This window comes from Pinus tabuliformis, chromosome 1_2, assembly GCF_031772625.1.
Source record: "Pinus tabuliformis cultivar Carrire ecotype Pingquan chromosome 1_2, CPIR1, whole genome shotgun sequence".
Classification (NCBI taxonomy): Eukaryota; Viridiplantae; Streptophyta; class Pinopsida; order Pinales; family Pinaceae; genus Pinus; species Pinus tabuliformis.
In genome coordinates, this window is record NC_142298.1 from 578902006 (window position 1) to 578920556 (window position 18551).

At 37.7% G+C, this 18551-nt stretch overlaps 1 protein-coding gene across 1 annotated transcript; it reads right to left on the bottom strand.

Annotated features, from left to right (window-relative positions):
• Positions 1–13029: 13029 nt before the first annotated feature.
• On the bottom strand, positions 13030–15648 carry LOC149206934 (KH domain-containing protein At4g18375-like). The gene is made up of 2 exons (XM_089397853.1): positions 15297–15648; positions 13030–14306 (listed from the first exon to the last, which is right to left on the bottom strand). Exons 1-2 carry the CDS (start codon positions 15646–15648, stop codon positions 13030–13032), a joined length of 1629 nt encoding a protein of 542 aa, XP_089253979.1.
• Positions 15649–18551: the final 2903 nt, after the last annotated feature.

Consider the following 18551-nt stretch of genomic DNA (forward strand, 5'->3'; position numbering starts at 1 on the left):
CGCCAAAAATATCAACCATAATCATATATTAATTATTGACCGTAAGACATCAGGGCTGGTCCCATCAATTTTGGTATCAGAGCAGGTTAAGGTTAATTTTTTTAACTATAAATGGAAGTCGGAAGAAGGGGTTGTGGGAGAGCTATTTGAAGAGTAGCAAATGAAGGATTGAGAGAGGAGATTAGGATCCTAAGTGCCCATTTGGCAGCAGTAGAAGCAGGAAGGAGAAGGGATCCAGAAGGAGGAGATGACAGTGAGGAAGAAGCTGTAGTTATGACAGATGGATTAGATGAGGAAGGACCTGAAATCAGGTTGTTAAAGTCAGTTTTGTTGGCTAGCAGTAAGCCAAAGCCTAAGATTTAAAACTATGATGGTAGTTTGTCCACAGAAGTACTATCAGACTGGATCAGTGAGTTAGACAAGTACTTTGAATGTGAGGAAATTAGCAAAGATAGAAAATTTAAATTCGCTGCCACCAAGTTTGAAAGGACATGCGCGCTGCCACCAAGTTTGAAAGGACATGCGGCCTTATGGTGGGACAGTGTTCAAGTAGAGAGGAGAAGATCAAATAAACAACCCATTAAAAAATGGATTAGAATGGTAGCCAAAATGAAGGGTAAGTTTTTTCCCAAATATTATCAGATTTCTTTGTATCAACAGGTGCAAAATCTGAAGCAGAACGGAATGACTATGAAAGAGTATACCGAAGAATTTTATCATGTGAATATGAGAGCAGGTTACGTGGATGACACTCCAGAAAAAACAAGAAGGTTTGTAAATGGCATAAGGTTGGAGATATTGGACAAGATAAGTATTCTTTCTCCAAAAACCATAGAGGAAGCATACTAGAGTGCCTTGAAGGCAGAGGAGAAGATCACTAGGAAATAGAATGCCAGAAGTGGATGTGAATCTGACAGAGGGAAAGGACAATCCTTTGGCAGAGGTAGAACTACCGACCACAGTGAAGAAGGTATTAGTTCAAAGACTTCAGGAACAACATAAAAGGAAGGTAACACTAGGGGAGGAAGGCCATACCAGCAGGGAAGAGATAGTGGCAGAGGCAGAGGAGATGCCTACCAGTGTTACAAGTGCCACAAGTGGGGGCATAGATCCTTTGAGTGTCCTGAAGGTGAATAAGCTGGACAAAGAGGAGCATATGTTGCTCAAATAGAGGTAGAGGCATCACCCCAGGAGGTATAGAATGTACTGGTGACAAGAGAGGCCTTATTCTTGAATAAGGTACTGCTGAAATCAACAAAGGAGACAGCTGACTAAACCCAAAGAAAGGCATTATTCTGGATTGTGTGTAAGTCATACAGAAAATGCTGCAAACTGGTTATAGATAGTGGAAGCACTGATAATCTAGTTGCTACAGAGATGGTGGAGAAGTTGGGTTTGAAAAGGTTGAAGCACCCCACTCTCTATAAGGTGTCTTGGTTATAGAAAGGACATCAACTGCTAATTGATGAGCAATGTGAGGTGGAGTTCCATATTGGCAAGTATAAGGACAAGGTGACTTGTGACATCATGCCCATGGACGTGTGTCATATTCTGCTAGGTAGACCATGGCAGTATGACCGAAAAGTTGTTCATGACGGAAAAACAAATTGTTACACGTTTGTCAAGGATGGGATTAAGCATACACTAGTATCCGTCAAGGAAGAAGAAACAACAGAAACTAGTGTGACAAAAGTGTTGCTGATGGGTGGAAAAGAATTTCTAAAACAGATTGAAGATAATGAGATAAAGTATGCTGTTGTAAGGAGACCGAGAGCAGTGCTATTGCACACTAAAATTTTTGACTTACCTGAAGAAATCTAGGAATTGTTACAGGAATTCAGCGACATTGTGGTAGATGATTTACCGGATAACTTAACACCAAAGCAGAGTATCAGTCATCACATAAATTTCATTCTCGGAGCTAGTTTACCAAACAAAGCTGCTTACTGGATGAGTCCTAAGGACAACGAGGAGATCATGAAGCAGGTATAGGAATTGTTGGACAAAGGATTGATACGGGAAAGTTTAAGTCCCTGTGCAGTTCTGACAGTTTTAGCTCCCAAGAAAATCAAGCTGCCAATCAACTGTCTGTAAGTTGTACTGTCCACCTTTTCCCCCCCTTCAAATTTTGAAAGTTTCAAGTTTTGCTCCATGGGGGTAAGAACGGGCTTGCAATCCTGCATGCCAAATCACTGAAGAACCTCTGCTGCATACTTACTCTGAGAAATGAAAATATGATGTGGACGTTGGAAGACTTCAACTCCAAGATAGTAGTGAAGTAATCCCAAATCTGTCATCTTAAAACCTGCTTGTAACTCCTTTTTCACCTGCGTAATATGGTCATCATGGTTGCCAGTAATGATCAAATCATCTACATACATAACAAGAATTACTAGATATTTTCCCTGTTGTCGCACATACAAAGTATCATCAGATTCACTTCGTTTAAAACCAACTTTCTTAAGGTAGTCATCTATCTTTGCATACCAAGCTCAGGGAGCTTGTTTTAATCCATATAAAGCCTTAATCAATTTGCAGACTTCATGTTCTTGTCCTTCAATTTCAAAACCTGGCGGTTGGGTCATGTATACTTCCTCTTGTAAATCTTCGTTGAGAAAAGCACTTTTCACATCCATTTGATGAACTTTCCATCCTTTCTGAGCGGCCAATGCAAGTGTTAATCGGATGGTGTTCCATTTAGCTGCAGGAGCAAAAGTTTCCTCATAATCAATGCCTTCCTGCTGCGCAAAACCTTTTGCGACAAGTCGAGCTTTATACTTTTCAAGTTCTCCCTTTTGATTATACTTAATTCTGTAAACCCATTTGCATCCTATGGGTTTAACATTTGCTGGACAATCAACAAGTTTCCAAGTGTTGTTATCAATTACTGCTTGATATTCTTCAACCATAGCCTGTTGCCATTATTTATGTTTTACTGCTTCTTTGTATGTGGAAGGTTCAGTAAAATCATTTGCTATCAAGGCAAAATTGCCTTCACTTCTATGTGCCCTTCTGGTGCCAGTTTTATTTTGTTCATCAGGCTTTACATCTTTCAAAAGTTGAACTACCCATTTCGGAAGTTGGTGCTCACTTGTTTGCACTTCTGTAAAGTCCCCATCATTGTAAAGAGGATTAATATAAACTGATGTTCGTCGTTCAGGTGAAGAATGTGGAGAATCACTGTCAGAAGAACTGCTGCTGCTTGGAGATGCAGATGAACTGCTAGAAGACCCAGATGATGTTGTTGATGTAGATGGACTGGATGACTCATCTTTAGAGGAAGGAAAATCAAGTTCATACCAATTTGGTGAAGTTGGTTGACTTTGCATTTTTCCATTTCTTTTACTTCCTTTAGTTTCTAACTTGTGAAGAAGATTTTCAATTTCTTCAGCACTCTTACTCTCTGTTTCATCAAAAATGACATCCCTGCTTACAATAAATTTCCCATTGGTCAAAAGACGATACCCTTTCTTCTCATCAGAATAGCCAATCATTATGCATTTTAAACTTCTTGAGTCAAGCTTAGTTCGTTTTTCTTTCGAAACTAAGGCATAACACACTGACCCAAAAACTCTAAGATGTTTAACTCGAGGTTTGAAACCAAACCAAGCTTCATAAGGTGTGATTCCGTCTAAAGAAGTAGTTGGAGATCTGTTTCTTAAGTAGACAGCTGTATGTATTGCTTCTACCCAATATGTTGGACTTAACCTTTTGAAAGTTAACATGGATCTCGCCATGCCTAACAAAGTGCGATTCATTCTTTCGACTACTCCATTTTGCTGTGGAGTGTAAACATTAGTAAGATGTCGTTTGATGCCATTTTCACTGCAATAAGTTTTGAATTCATTTGAAGTGAATTCTCCCCCATTATCTGTCCTGAGAGTACCTATCTTTTCTTTGACTTCATTTTCAACAAGTTGGCGAAAAATTTTAAACTTATCAAATTCTTCTGACTTGTTCTTCAAGAAGTAAACCCAAGTCATTCTGCTGAAATCATCAATGAATAGTAAGAAATATTTGCAACCACCAAATGAAGTTTGTAGTGGACCACAAACATCACTGTGAACTAGTTGTAGCTGCCTGTTTGCACGCCATGAACTTGTTGGAAAACTTTCTCGATTTTGTTTGCCATAAATGCAAGCTTCACATTTTGCATTTTCCCTTTTGAAAGTGGGAAGTCCTTTAACCATTCCTTGTTTCTGCAATTGAGAAAGACTCTCAAAATTCAAATGTCCATATCTTACATGCCATAGTCTTATAGGTGAAATACCTGTAGTCACTGCCCCTGCAAAATCAGAATGCCTTGGAATAACTGTCCCTTTCATCCGTAACAGTTTTCCATCTTCATAACCTGTCATGACTGTTTTCAAGTTCTGTTTGATTGAATTAATCTTGACTAAACCATCTTCCATAATCACTTGATGTCCTGCTTGTCGAATCGTGACTAAAGAGAGCAAATTTTTCTTAAAACTCGGTACATACCATACATTGGAAATCATTTTTTCTCCAATTCCAGGGAGAAAAACTTTTACTACTCCTTTTCCATAAGGAGTATGTTTTATATCATCAGCAAGAAAAATGGAATTAAGTTGGCATTCTTGAAAATTCCAGAAAAAATCACGTCGACAAGTCATGTGCTGAGTTGCCCCAGAATCCAAGATCTAGGCATCTTCATAGTCACTTCTAAGATGGGATGAAAGTTGTGATGCTGGTGAGGAAGTAAAAACATATTCTGAGTTATCTTCATCTTGATCATTTGCAAATTGTGCTGAATGCTGTTGAAACTTGGGAATTTTATTAAGTGATGTTCAACAATCTTCAGCATAATGGCCAACTTTTTTACATCTTCGACACACAATTTGACTTAAGTCTCTTCCTCTTCCTGAAGATTGTCCTCTGCCTCTGCTTTGACTTCTACTTTGAGATTGTCCTCCACCTTGATTATTATATCCTTGTCCTTGAAAATTGCCTCTGCCTTGGTTGTTTCCTCTACCTTGAAAATTATTTCTTCCTCCTCTGTTAAAATTGTTTCCTCTGCTTTGGCTTTGACCTCGATTATGTGCTGCTTGATTCTAATTCCATCTGCCTCTTCCTCAAGAACTATCTGCTGATGACTTACTAGTGCTGGCCTCTGTGAGAAAAACATCTTCACCAACTTTCTTCTTCTTCCCAAAAGTTTTATCATGTTGACTCAACATTTCACAAAGCTCATCAAACTTTAGTTTCTCTAATTTCCCAGTTACTTGTAGAGTCTCTAAAAAATGTGTGTAGGAAGAAGGAAGTCCAGCAATTACAATTGTGACCATAAAGCTATCATCAATTGCGGGAAAACCAACATTAATAATTTCTTGCTTAATATTTTTAAGTCTTGAGATATACTCAAGAACATCACCGCCTTCAGTTAATTTTTGTTGCAACAATTTTAATTGTAGATCAACTTTCTTTGATTCAGGTTGTGTATCAAAGAGGTCTTTAAAAGTTTTCAAGGCAGACCATGCATCTATAACATTTTCTATATGGACATACATTTCATCATTCACAGACGATTTAATAAGAGCTAAGGCTTTAGCATTCTTGATTTCCCATTTTGCCAGTGTAGCTGCATCTGTGGGTTTATTCGGCTTGACATCTCCATCACATATTCCCTGCCATAATTCATTGTAAATGAGTGTGCTTTCGATGAGACGATGCCATGTTTTATAAGATTTGGTGCCTTCAAGTTTGTCGGAATCAGAAAACAAATTAATCAACTTAGGCATTTTAGCGTTGAAGCGTCGCACCAAGAATCAGAACAGAAATGACAAGATAGTCAACACAACACACCATGCAAAAAAGCACGATCTATCGGGGCTTGGCCTTGACCCTCAAATAGTCGTCAAAATAGGAGAAAATTGACTGAGATTTGCACTTGGCTCTAGTAAATTTCTCAAATTTTTATAAGGCAACTTTCAAAATTTGACTTTTTACAATGGTGCTTTTGCACAATATGGTAAAAAAGAAATTACCCCCCCTCAAAGTAAAATTACTTTGAGTTACAATGTGATGATCCCAAAGAACTTCTTAAAAACAAATTACCCTACACACCTTATCTCTCCAATTTACAAATTATAAATAAAACTCCTTATTACTCCAAAATTACAAATTTCAATAGCACCTTATTTCTCCACTAAAATACAAAATTTCAAAATATAATTACACCTTATCACTCCATTAACTTTAATTTCTTTTAAATCCCATTTAAAAGAATTTCATCAAATCCCTATTTAACAAAGTGAATTTCAATCTACTTTTGAAAGGCACACTTTAAACCATTCATAAGGGGCACATCGTGTCAATGGACTGAGAAATATAATTCAATGAAATTCTTGCACCATTTTACAAAACTGCTTGCTTATGGTTGTCCATGTGAACACTAAAACTGGCCATATCTCAGTCCCGCCCGAAAATAAATAAAATGAAGAACGTTTTTATTCTGCTGGAAACTGGCAAACCGTAAAAAAAAGGCAGGTTGGGAATGCTGGCTTTGCTTGCTGGCGGGCAACGCTGACTTTGCTGGCTGGCTTCGGTAAGTCTTTAGCACAAGAATCCTCTGTGGCATAAAAACCCGTAACACTCTAGCTGCTGCTGTTGAGTATGATATAGCTGCTGCTGTAAACGGAACTGCAACAATAAGGGTTCCGTGGTGCTACTGAAATAGAGGTTCCGTGAGGAAGAAAATCAACTGCGTCCAGAAAATTAATTGCGTACAAAGCAACTTGTCCACATATCCAATCCTTTAAAGACAATAAATACAGTTCTGAATATGGTATTTTTTTTCATAAGACATCATTTTAACAATTCTCCTGACAGCAAAAGCTATTATGCAAGACATATTTCGAGTAAAAAAGTAGCGCCCACCCGGTTGTACATCCCACTCATCTTGTTCCCTTAATTGTATAAAACCAGCTTCTAGTAACAACCGCTTTGCTTCAGCTGTGGCATGGAACTGCATCCAAGACTCGTTCAGAAAATCAACAAGATCGTCAACTATTGACAGCGAGCCCTCGACGTTTGCAGATACCTCGGGGTATTGTGCCTGTGCCTTCGCATGGACGGAAGATCTATGGTTTAATCTGGTCCATGGCCTTTCTGTCATCGAAAAAGATCTGATCCATTTCACCTGAGAAATTCCTGGGTAGAAACTTCTCGAATGTCTTGGTTGAGTTATCAGATTGTTTGAACAGTAACCAGTGCGATGATGAGATGGTACGAGTGCTTTCAATATTACATTCAATAAAAAACACTATCCAACTTTGCATCAAATTTTAGCATGGGCGTATGTTCCAGCATCCAAGAATTAACCAAATCAATTTGTAGATTAGCAATAATTTTTTTTTTTTGTTTGTTGAACACAAAACTGGCCAATTTCATACCAGTGATTTGTTGATCAATTCAAGGGAGTCTTCCACAAACTTGTAGAGCTAGAATCTCCTCTTCACATCCACTGCGGCATTACTGGAGCTCTGATACCACAATAATGGCAGAAGTGTCCTCAGACACGTAATTTTATTAATCAGAAGAAACAATTACATAATTGATTTTGCAAGAGTTTACACCCGAACAACACAAGCACTCTTGCAATGAGCTATTTATAAGCTCCATGTCCTAACTACCTCTAATTATGGATCACTTATTAAATAACAAGTGTCCATTTACAATAAATTCTATAAAAACCAACTAGCTAACAAATCTCCTAAAATAGAGCCTAAGATACGACACATTTGGAGTGTCATATCTAGTTACAACAATATGCTAATTCTAAAAGTCTCCATTAAATAATTAAACATTCTAGAATAATAATTATTAATTTAATATCTTAAATTAATAATTATTTTATTCTAATTTTATAACCTATGATAAAATTGTATTTTTGGATCATCTAACAAGTGGCAGATGTGTACAGATTCAAGAGCAATACATAAAATTACTATCAGGTACAGGTTTCCATTGCCATGAATGGATGACATGATGGATTGCTTGAGTGGAGCAGCATATTTTTCGAAGATAGATCTGGAGAGAGGATATCACCATATTAGAATAAGAGAGGGGGACGAATGGAAAATAGATTTCAAAACCAATGAAGGGCTGTATGAATGGCTGGTGATGCCATTTGGGTTAAGTAACACCCCTAGCACTTTCATGTGCCTAATGAATGAGATGTTGAAAGAGTTCATTGGGAAATTTGTGATTGTATATCTTGATGATATACTGATTTTCAGTAAGACTAGGGAAGAACATTTTCGACATGTTAGATATGTGCTGGAGAAGTTACAACAAAATAAGTTTTTGATAAATTTTTAAAAATGTTCTTTTTTCAGAAGGAATTAGTCTATTTGGGTTTTTTGATTTCAGAAAATGAGCTGAAAATGGACCAAGAAAAAGTTGCAGCTATAATCAGCTAGCCATCCCCTAAGAGTCTGTTCGAAGTTCAGAGTTTTCATGGGTTGGCAAGTTTCTATCGCAAGTTTATAAAGAATTTTAGTGGGATCTGTGCACCCATGTTGGATACCATCAAAAGGGAAAGTCAACCTTTCCATTGGACTGGAGCTGCAGAGAGAAGCTTCTAGATATTGAAGAAGAAGATCACTGAAAGGACAATTTTCAGGTTGCCTGATTTTAACAAAATTTTCCAAGTTTGTTGTGATGCCAGTGGTAGAACCATTGGAGCCGTACTCAGCCAAGAAGACAAACCAATAGCTTATTTCAGTGAGAAATTAAATGAAAGCAGGCAAAAATACACGTCTTACGACAAGGAGTTTTATGTTGTCGTCCAAGCCTTAAAGCATTGGAGACATTATTTGTTGGGTAATGAGTTTGTCTTGTTTTCTGATAATTTTGCGTTAGAGTATGTTATGAAACAACATAAGCTAAATAATAAACACGCAAAATGGGTGGAGTACTTGCAGAGTTTTACATTCGTATTGAAGCATATCAGTGGTCAAGCCAACAAGGTAGCAGATGCACTAAGTAAAAGAGTCTTACTCTTGCAGGAGAGCACGATATAATTTTTGGGTTTTGAACACCTGAAGGACTTGTATCAAATAGATGCAGATTTTGAGGAGGCTTATGAAGCCTGCCAAAATCCCTTGTTGAGGAATAATAGTCCATGGCTGGACTATAACTTACAGGAGGAGTTGCAATTCAGGGGAGGACAACTATGTATTCCAGAATGTTCGATGAGGGAGAACATCTTCCGGGAAAAACATAGTTGAGGTCTAGTAGGAAATTTTGGCATTGATAAGACCTTGGATCAGCTCAGTCATTTTTATTACTGGCCGAAGATGCGAAGAGACGTGTAGCGATATGTAACGAGGTGTAAAGTGTGTCAGTTTGCGAAAGGACACAGTTAGAACATAGGATTGTACATACAATTGCCTATTCCAAGTAGACCATGGGACTCAGTTAGTTTGGACTTTGTCTTTGGTCTACTGAAAACACAGTGGGGTTTTGACTCCATCATGGTGGTGGTGGACCGGTTCTCCAAAATGGCACATTTCATCCCTTGTAGGAAAACTAGTGATGCCACTCATGTAGCACACTTGTTTTTCACTGAAATTGTCAGACTGCATGGCCTGCCCAAGTCCATTGTTTCCTACAGGGATGTGAAATTCACAGGGCATTTCTGGCGCACCTTGTGGAGAACGCTGGACACATAGTTGAATTTCAGCTCCGCTTATCACCCATAGACCAATGGGCAGATGGAGGTGGTGAACAAGAGCTTGGGAAACTTGCTACAGAGTCTAGTTGGGGAAAATTCACGAATGTGGGATCGTGTACTTACCCAAGCGGAATTTGATTACAATGATTCACCAAATCGAAGCACGGGAAATAGACCTTTTCAGATCTTGTATGGTATGCATCCTTGCGGAGTGCATGAGTTACGAGATCTGGGACAATTGGAAAGAAGGAGTGCTGATGGGGAAGATTTCGCAAGAGCAATAAATGACTTACATGAGCAGGTGAAGTCAAAGTTGTAGGACAACAGTCAAAGGTACAAATAGAAGGCAGATCTGAAATGGTGAGAGGTACAATTTGACGTAGGGGATCAAGTCCTGGCGCATTTGCGCATAGAAAGATTCCCTAAGGGCAAATACAATAAGTTAAAATTTAAGAAAATTGGACCTTGCAAAATTCTACGTAAGTTTTCTGCAAATTCCTATGAGCTACAATTGCCTCCAGGTATAGGCATATCGCCTATCTTTAACATGGCAGATTTGTTTCCATACACTGTTAGTCCTGAAGATGACAATTCGGCACAGCCAAATCGGGATACCTAGAAAGGAAGTAGTTCGTGGATGAGACAAATGCCTTCAGCTCAACCACTTGAGATCAAAGGAATCCTCGATACACAGGTGGCCAGGAAAACTCAAAGAAAAGAGTACCTACAGTACCTTATCAAGTGGAAGAACCGTCCCATTGAGGACAGTTCATGGCTTTATGTAGGTCAGATACAGCATGCAGGGTATTCTATCTAGGAGCTCATGGATCAGAGCCATGAATTTTCATTTACCCAGGAAGCCTGATGCAGGAGCATCTAGATAAGGGAGATCATGGTTGGAGTATTTGTCTTAGCAGACTAGAGAAGTTTTCAGTTAGTTTTCTAAGTCTCATTTAAATTTTTAGTTAACAACATTTAGGATTTTATGTCAAGTTTAAGGTTGTCCTAGCCCACTATTTTATTTTCATTACTATTCTTTTTTTTTAATTTATTGTTTTAGGTTAACTTTAGAGTTTAGACAAAGATGAATAGTTATCAAGGAATAACTAAAATGTAACTACTGACAGTTTTAAGTAACTGTACAGTGAACTTATTAAAGAAAAAAAATCAAAAACTGTAATCATCCATCATAGTACGGAATAAACAGAAGTATACAATCATTTTGAAAGCAAGAGAGAATCTGAGTCCATGTCCATTGCAGCATAAAATTATTTTCTTCCTATCTAAATAATTAAATTGAGTTCGTTTCATAACAGTTGTCGAGAACAAGAAACTGAGTTCATTTCCTAACAGTACAGAGAACAAGTAATTATTGACAGAGGCTAGTCGAATTCCATCAATTGACAGAGAGGGTTTTGCAGAAGAAACAAACACAGTCACAGCAAGAAAGCAACCAGCATCTACAGGTACCAAGCATCTAAATATTTCTTTCTTTTCAAATTCTCTGTGTATATATATATATATAGAGGTATCAAAATTTACAGTCCAAGTTATAGACAAAGTTACAAATCAACTGCAAGACCGAACAGTGATACAATGGTCCAAAACCCCAAGACTATAATTTAACCTAAAAACTTTCGATTACAAAGCCAACGAGTGTTGCAGACAATGAATGAGTGAAATAAGTTACAGGGCCATCATAGCCGAAGACATAATTACATAGTGCCCAGAAGACAGCGAGGTCGAAGCCCTAAGACCCTAGATTATAGACCCAACAGAAATGACAAATAGCAAAAAGCTTGAGACAGGAAAACAAGAGGAGTAACATGGCATGACCCTACCCATTACAGTGTACAGGTATCAAGACAAGAGACCAGTGACCAGAGAGGCTCAACGTCCACCTGCAGTGACCACAAAACAGGCCATCAGCAACCAGGTAAAGAAACCCTAAACAAATTTAAAAGTAGAGACGAGGGTTAGTAGAGTATCTACTCACCAGAGGAGCCGAGCTCATGCAGGCAGAGAAGCTGTGGACTGGGTCATAGTCGCCAGAGCAACCCCTGCTCACAAGGAGCAAAAACAATTAATACCAACAACAAAACGAAACAGAACTGTAAATCATAGACAGAGGTCTTACTTTTGTGAAATTGTCGAACAAGAGTTGAGAGCTGGGTCACCCCGTGACCATGGCCTGAAAAACCCAACAAATTGATAGTTAAACAGTTGAGAAATCAAAGCATAAACAAAACCACAACAACGAGCGCATTCACAAAGCTGAGGCAACAATGAAGTGAAACTAGAACAATGCTCGAAAAGCCACCAAGGAGGTAGCCATTACCACCACCTGAATGGAGACAATACCTTGCAGAGCCCAGAGATTTGGTATCCACGAAGCCAAGCTTCAAAAACACATACAAGACCGTCGGATAGAGAAGGACCGCAACCATAGCCAAGCCATACAACCACAGAGATGAGAAAGCCAACGCAAAACTGAGACCCACAGCTACAGGAGTGAAGTTCATAACCAGGGTTTACAGATAGCTACCATCACAGAGCGCCATCAAACCCTCATAGATTGCAAACAAAACCAGTGGCAGAGAACCCTCTCGACAGAGCAGCAGAGTGTCGGAGGACCGAATGAGTGAGGTTAGGGTTTCGAGAGTAAGGTGTATAGGCGGGAGAAGCGAAGCCCGAGGACAGGACAACTATCCTCACCACATTAAAAGGCAGTACCATATCATTAAACACATCATCAACGCAATCAACCAACAAAAATATCAACGTAATCATATATTAATTATTGACCGTAAGACATGACGCTTTATTAGTATATAGTGATGTCAAGCTTCTTTTACGCCAACAATAAATGGACATGGCGAAATGTTTGATGGGAGAAGTAGATTAATGCATGGACATGGAAAAACATTTTTTACAAGCATGTATACCAATGTGTGGACATGGATTAACACATGCCCTTAGCACATAGATCATGAGTAGAATCTTCAAAACATGGACCAATACTTGCCATCTAAATCCTCTTAATCCTTTAATCATTTTATTGAATGATTTGATCTTCTTTGTTATAATGTATGCTTACCACTTAAATTTTTTCTCCACATCATATTTTTATTACATACTAATTTTTGTTTATATTAGGCCAATATAATTGAAATGTTAAAAAAAAAAAAAAAAAAAAACATACCTTGAATTTCCTCAATTTATTTCATTAACCCGATGAATTTAAATGAAGTAAATTAAGCAAACTCAAATTTGATAATCATATAGTATATGATTAAAAAAAATAAAAAACATTTTATAATAGAGCACCTGATCTACCTTGGAAATCCTAGATCATATTGCCTAGTGCCATAATTTGATGATGAAAGAGGGTTCGCACTGGGCACAGATAGACTAGACAAAGGAGGCATTGTGTGGGTGTGGGAGTTGGTAGCACCATCCATATCTTTGAAAATATTTGCCCTCAATCTTTTTGTAATTTGGATGAGTGCATCTCTAGCAACACTGGGGTCTCCAGAAACCTGAACGAGCTCCTCATTTTGGGAGGCACATTTTGGTCGCTCCTCTTTGCGAAATATGCGAATATTTGCTCCAGTGTGCTTCCGCATCTCACTGATGATGTTGCCACCTTTACCAAGAAGGCAACCAATGTGCTTTGACGGAACAAGAAGCCTTGTACAAATGCCACCTTCATCATTGTCATTGTCACTGGTGCTTCCACTAGTCTTTCCTTGCAATTGGAGGACTGCCTCGAGCGTAGGTGAAACACCATCATTAGCCAACTCTGTTGAAGAAATGACAATTACACGTTCATCTGAATCTGATTGTGCGTCTTCAACCTTAATACTTGCTCCTGTTTCTTTCCTCATGCTTTTGATGATATTACCGCCCTTACCAATCACACCGCCAATTTTATCATTTGGGCATACTATTCGAATACAAAACTCCTCTAGACTTTTCTCAACAGCAGAATTCCCAAATTTTGGAGCAATGGGAAGAGCAGGGTTATAAGTAAGAGGCCATATTGAACTTCGAGCTTCACTTCCATATCCTCCCAGTGCTGGTAAATGGCAGGAGGCATAAGTACCATTTACTCTTGGAGCACCTGAACTGTGATGAGCAAACAGTGAATCTCGTTGTGGAACATAATTTGGCGGAGTAAATAATGCGGGCACACCAGAAGGAAGGAGTGAAGTTGGGTTCGTTGCAGATAAAATATCAGTCCAAGGAATTTGCTCCTTAGGTGGGTGTTTATACAGAAAAGCTGAAACTGCATACAGTGCTTTCTTGACAGCGGTTGCATCTCCAGATATGACAACGACTTCACCAAAACTAAAAGCACAGCCTGGCAACTCATCTTTTGGCCGTATCTGAATTTGTGCCCCGGATTCGCTCCTCAATTTTTGAATGTTATTTCCACCTTTTCCAATCAAACCTCCAATCTGGCTGTTAGCAGCCAGCAACCGAGCATTGTGTTGTCTCTTTTTGTCGTCGGCGTCATTATCTCTAGCAGAAGAAGATTGTTGAACAATAACAGAATGCACTCTAAGAAGAGCATCCTGAGCAGGACACAGTACGGGTTCAACTTCAACTTTGTTAGGATATTCCGACACATAGGAAATAGTTAAGTTCAACTTGGTCTAGTATAGAGTTAGGTAAAGTGTGTTTCTTTACCGTTGTACATTTGGTAACTTACAATCCGACGGTCACGATATCTAGTGATCCGACGGTTCACTCTCTCCTCGGTATTACCGACACTTGATCCGTGGCTTGACACCCGATTGGTCCATGAGTTCTATTTAAAGCGCATGGAGGGTCATTGTTCGGGTAATCCGTGCATGAGAGAAGCTTATGTAAATTTTCATTCTTTGATTAATAAATTGCCTGTAGTAGCCACGTTGGCGCAGGCCGTGGACTGTTTCCCTCTTTGAGGGTTTTAACCATGTCAAAAATACTGGTGTATTGATCTGTGATCTGGTTGTGAGCGGTGTCCTTTTGGTGTTCTTTCTGAGGAACTTACCCTGTAAATTCCTACAAGGGGGGATAGGCTCTAGTGCCTCCTTCCTTCTCCTATTGTGTCATATTTGTAAATCCTTCAATCCTATCCCAAGTTGTTCTTAAGGGGGGATGTTAGGATATTCCGACACATAGGAAATAGTTAAGTTCAACTTGGTCTAGTATAGAGTTAGGTATAGAGTTAGGTAAAGTGTGTTTCTTTACCGTTGTACATTTTGTAACTTACAATCCGACGGTCACGATATCTAGTGATTTGATGGTTCACTCTCTCCTCGGTATTACCGACACTTGATCCGTGGCTTGACACCCGATTGGTCCATGAGTTCTATTTAAAGCGCATGGAGGGTCATTGTTCGGGTAATCCGTGCATGAGAGAAGCTTATGTAAATTTTCATTCTTTGATTAATAAATTGCCTGTAGTAGCCACGTTGGTGCAAGCCGTGGACTGTTTCCCTCTTTGAGGGTTTTAACCACGTCAAAAATACTGGTGTATTGATCTGTGATCTGGTTGTGAGCGGTGTCCTTTTGGTGTTCTTTCTGAGGAACTTACCCTGTAAATTCCTACAAACTTCATTCTCATTGCAATCCTTCTCGTTGTCGTTGCCTGATGGTGAGCTGAAGATTACTATCACGCAATCATCAACGCCTGGAACAACGTCTATAACTTTGATCTTCGAATGCGTCTCTCGACTCACAGATTTTATAACTTTACCTACCTTTCCTATAACACTTCCTACCACATTAACAGGGCATAGTATGCGATACACAGTACTGTCAGTGCCAGGCAGAGTTCGCTCTCTACCGGTGCCAGAGTTCCGCCTCTTATTTCCAGAGAGCTTATTTTCAGAGTCATTGTTGTCTGGAACCTCATTTTCCCTGCGTGCTCGCTTTCCAATGGCAGAGTAAAACCCGTCCATTGCAGGCAATCCTTTCACTTTCACAAATAAAAACTCTCCCTCTTTTAAGGAAAAACGCTGAGCCACGAAAAGAAGTTTCCTGTATTTGAATCCTACCTGTCTTCTTGAGTCTCCCACACCCTCCTGTTAATGCCACTGGATTGCCCCCTTTTATATGACATGCATTAGGGCTTATTAAAGCCGACAACTTGTTCAACCGGTACCCTAACGTTAAGACCCACGTGTGTGGGTTAGGTTTCCACTTCAATAATAGTATCATATTTTCATGTTCTTATATCAATATTAATATCATATTTTCATGTTCTCATATCAATATAAGGGAAATAAGAGTTTATCTTAATATAAGGAGTTTATCTTAATATAAGGGAAGGGAAGGAAGAGTTAAGGAATAAAAGAAGATTTCAGGAATGGGATATTATAAGGGAATTAAAAAAATGTCATATGAACATAATTTATGGTTGTTTGGACAATTGGTATTAGTAAGTTATAATATTGAGTCATGATATTGCAACAAATTCTACTTATAGCTTAAGAATCTCCATAGTTAAAAATCTTGTTATATGCATTTGTAAATTTATACATGTTTAGCTCATATATTAATTCTTTAATAATAATTGTAATGATGATGTTAAAAGTTACTTTGTTTTAACTTATATATTAATTCTTTTAATAATAATTATAATGATGATGATGATGATGTTAAAAGTTAGTTAATATATATATTACTAAAGAGAGGAAGAGAGGATGTATATAAGCATCTACCAACCATTTAATTTATATGGTTGCATTAGTTAATTAGTTTAAACAACTTTAATGGATTTGTAAATGATAATGTAATCGGGCTAAATCTTATAATTACCCATGAGATTTAAACCAATCGGTTTGTGTGGCGTTTAATCTTCACAAGGTGAAAAGGTTCAAATTTAGTGGGGAAGGGTAGAAATTGAATATTCCTAAACTTGTTAGTTAAATTTTTTTTATTGTTGATTTTGTATTACTTATGCTTTGATTATATATATTTATCTAAAATATTAATTATTTAGTTAGTTAAAAAATATGAAATTAAAAAAAGAATAATAATGATAATTCTTATTAATCAATAAACCATTTAGGGTTGGTAGGAGCAAGAGGGGTTATTTTTTGACTTGACGATAAAATAGAGTATCAATATACAGGGGTTCTCGGAGTAGCAACCAATAATCAAGTAGAATATATGGCTCAATGGAAGGGTTTGGAAATAGCAATTGAAAAGAAGATTACCAAAACCCTTTTTCATCCATCTTGACTAATTATGATTACAACCACTTGTTGGCATGTTGCATTAGCACACTTTTCCTTGGCAAAATTGAGTTATTCTACTTTATTATTTGTGGATGGATAATACCTGGAGAGATAGTTAGCCTCATCTAGATCAAGGCCTCGTCTAATGATCTATATAGATGTATGAACAGTTTGAACTAGTTCATCAATCATATCTCCATGTATCTGGAAATTGTGCTCTCTTGATAATTCCCACAACCATATCTCACATGTTCCACTCATCTGTAAATTGTAATTACAAACAAGAAACTTTTTTTTTTTATTGCATTGGTTGGCAAGGATCTATAGGCGCGAAAAAGAGGGAATCGTTCGGTTCTAGGTGACTTGAATGGTCACTTCCTTCTTATCCCAGTGACTCAATTTCAGAGAAAGTTTTTTGAATTTCAGGGGATAGCTCATCACGATATGTTTTAGTCAATTAATGTATTTTGTTATAGTATTTTAAACCTCTAGATTTATAATTTTGAGTGACTAAACACTTACTTTTGAGTCTCTGAATATGCCAATTATTATTCTCTTCTATAGAATGATGGGGTAGGGAAGGTTAGGTGTTTCTCTTGTTTTGAGATGTGGAAGGCATGTTTCAAGCATTGAGATGATAATTATCATGATCACTAGAGTTATATGACTCTACAAATAACACCCTTTTTTTTTAAGGTTGATGACATCATGAATGAACAATGAACAAGAAATGAGAGGAGGGCCAAGTATGTGCAAATCTTAGTAGCTTGTGCACCTCTCTTCCCAAACATGGACCTAGGTTAGAAGAGAAAAAAAACTACTATGCTAGAACCCCTAATGTGAATGCTTAGGTAAAGTTCACAAATCACTGATGGGCTAATATTTTTAGTTAAATAGGGTAGGATTAACAAAAACCGAGTTCTAATAGGGCAAGTGATTTTATGTATGGGTAAGACTCGATGGTATAATCCCCCATACAAAACTAAACAAACTAGTGGGTGGAGAAGAAACAAAGTCATTGAGACCAATTCCCAATGTGAAGACACTTCATGTGCTTTAAATCAATAGTTGAAGTAAAATTTTGAAATAAGCAAAGGGAACTCACCAAAAACCTATTTTTTGCAGAGTATAAGTACTTGGAGATCGAGGGGGAAGTAAAGTCTAATGAAGATATTTTTGATGACATATAATTTCTTATTTGTATTAAATGTAATGTATATAATCTAGAGCATTATAAGTATAGTGGAAAAAAACTCATTTTGTACGTAATGCTTGCGAATCAAGTTTGCTAATATTAATGAGAACTATATTTTTGGTTCTATTTCCAAATTCATGAATGACATTTTGGAAATTTTCTCTTTTGTTTGCATGTTCACATACATTTGTTTATATAAAAAAATTTGTTTCCTAGCCATAAAATATATAGGTTGTTCTAAAAAATTTCCATAACTTTACCAGATATCATACTTGTATCCACACATGTATTTGTATACTTGAAACTTAGCAATTTACTTATGGTTTCCTACCTCTTATGAATTTGTAGGTGAGATGATTCTCACAGCCTTTATGGGGCTTCTTTTGAATGATTACATTATTGTATAGTGTAGATTTCTTTAACCCAA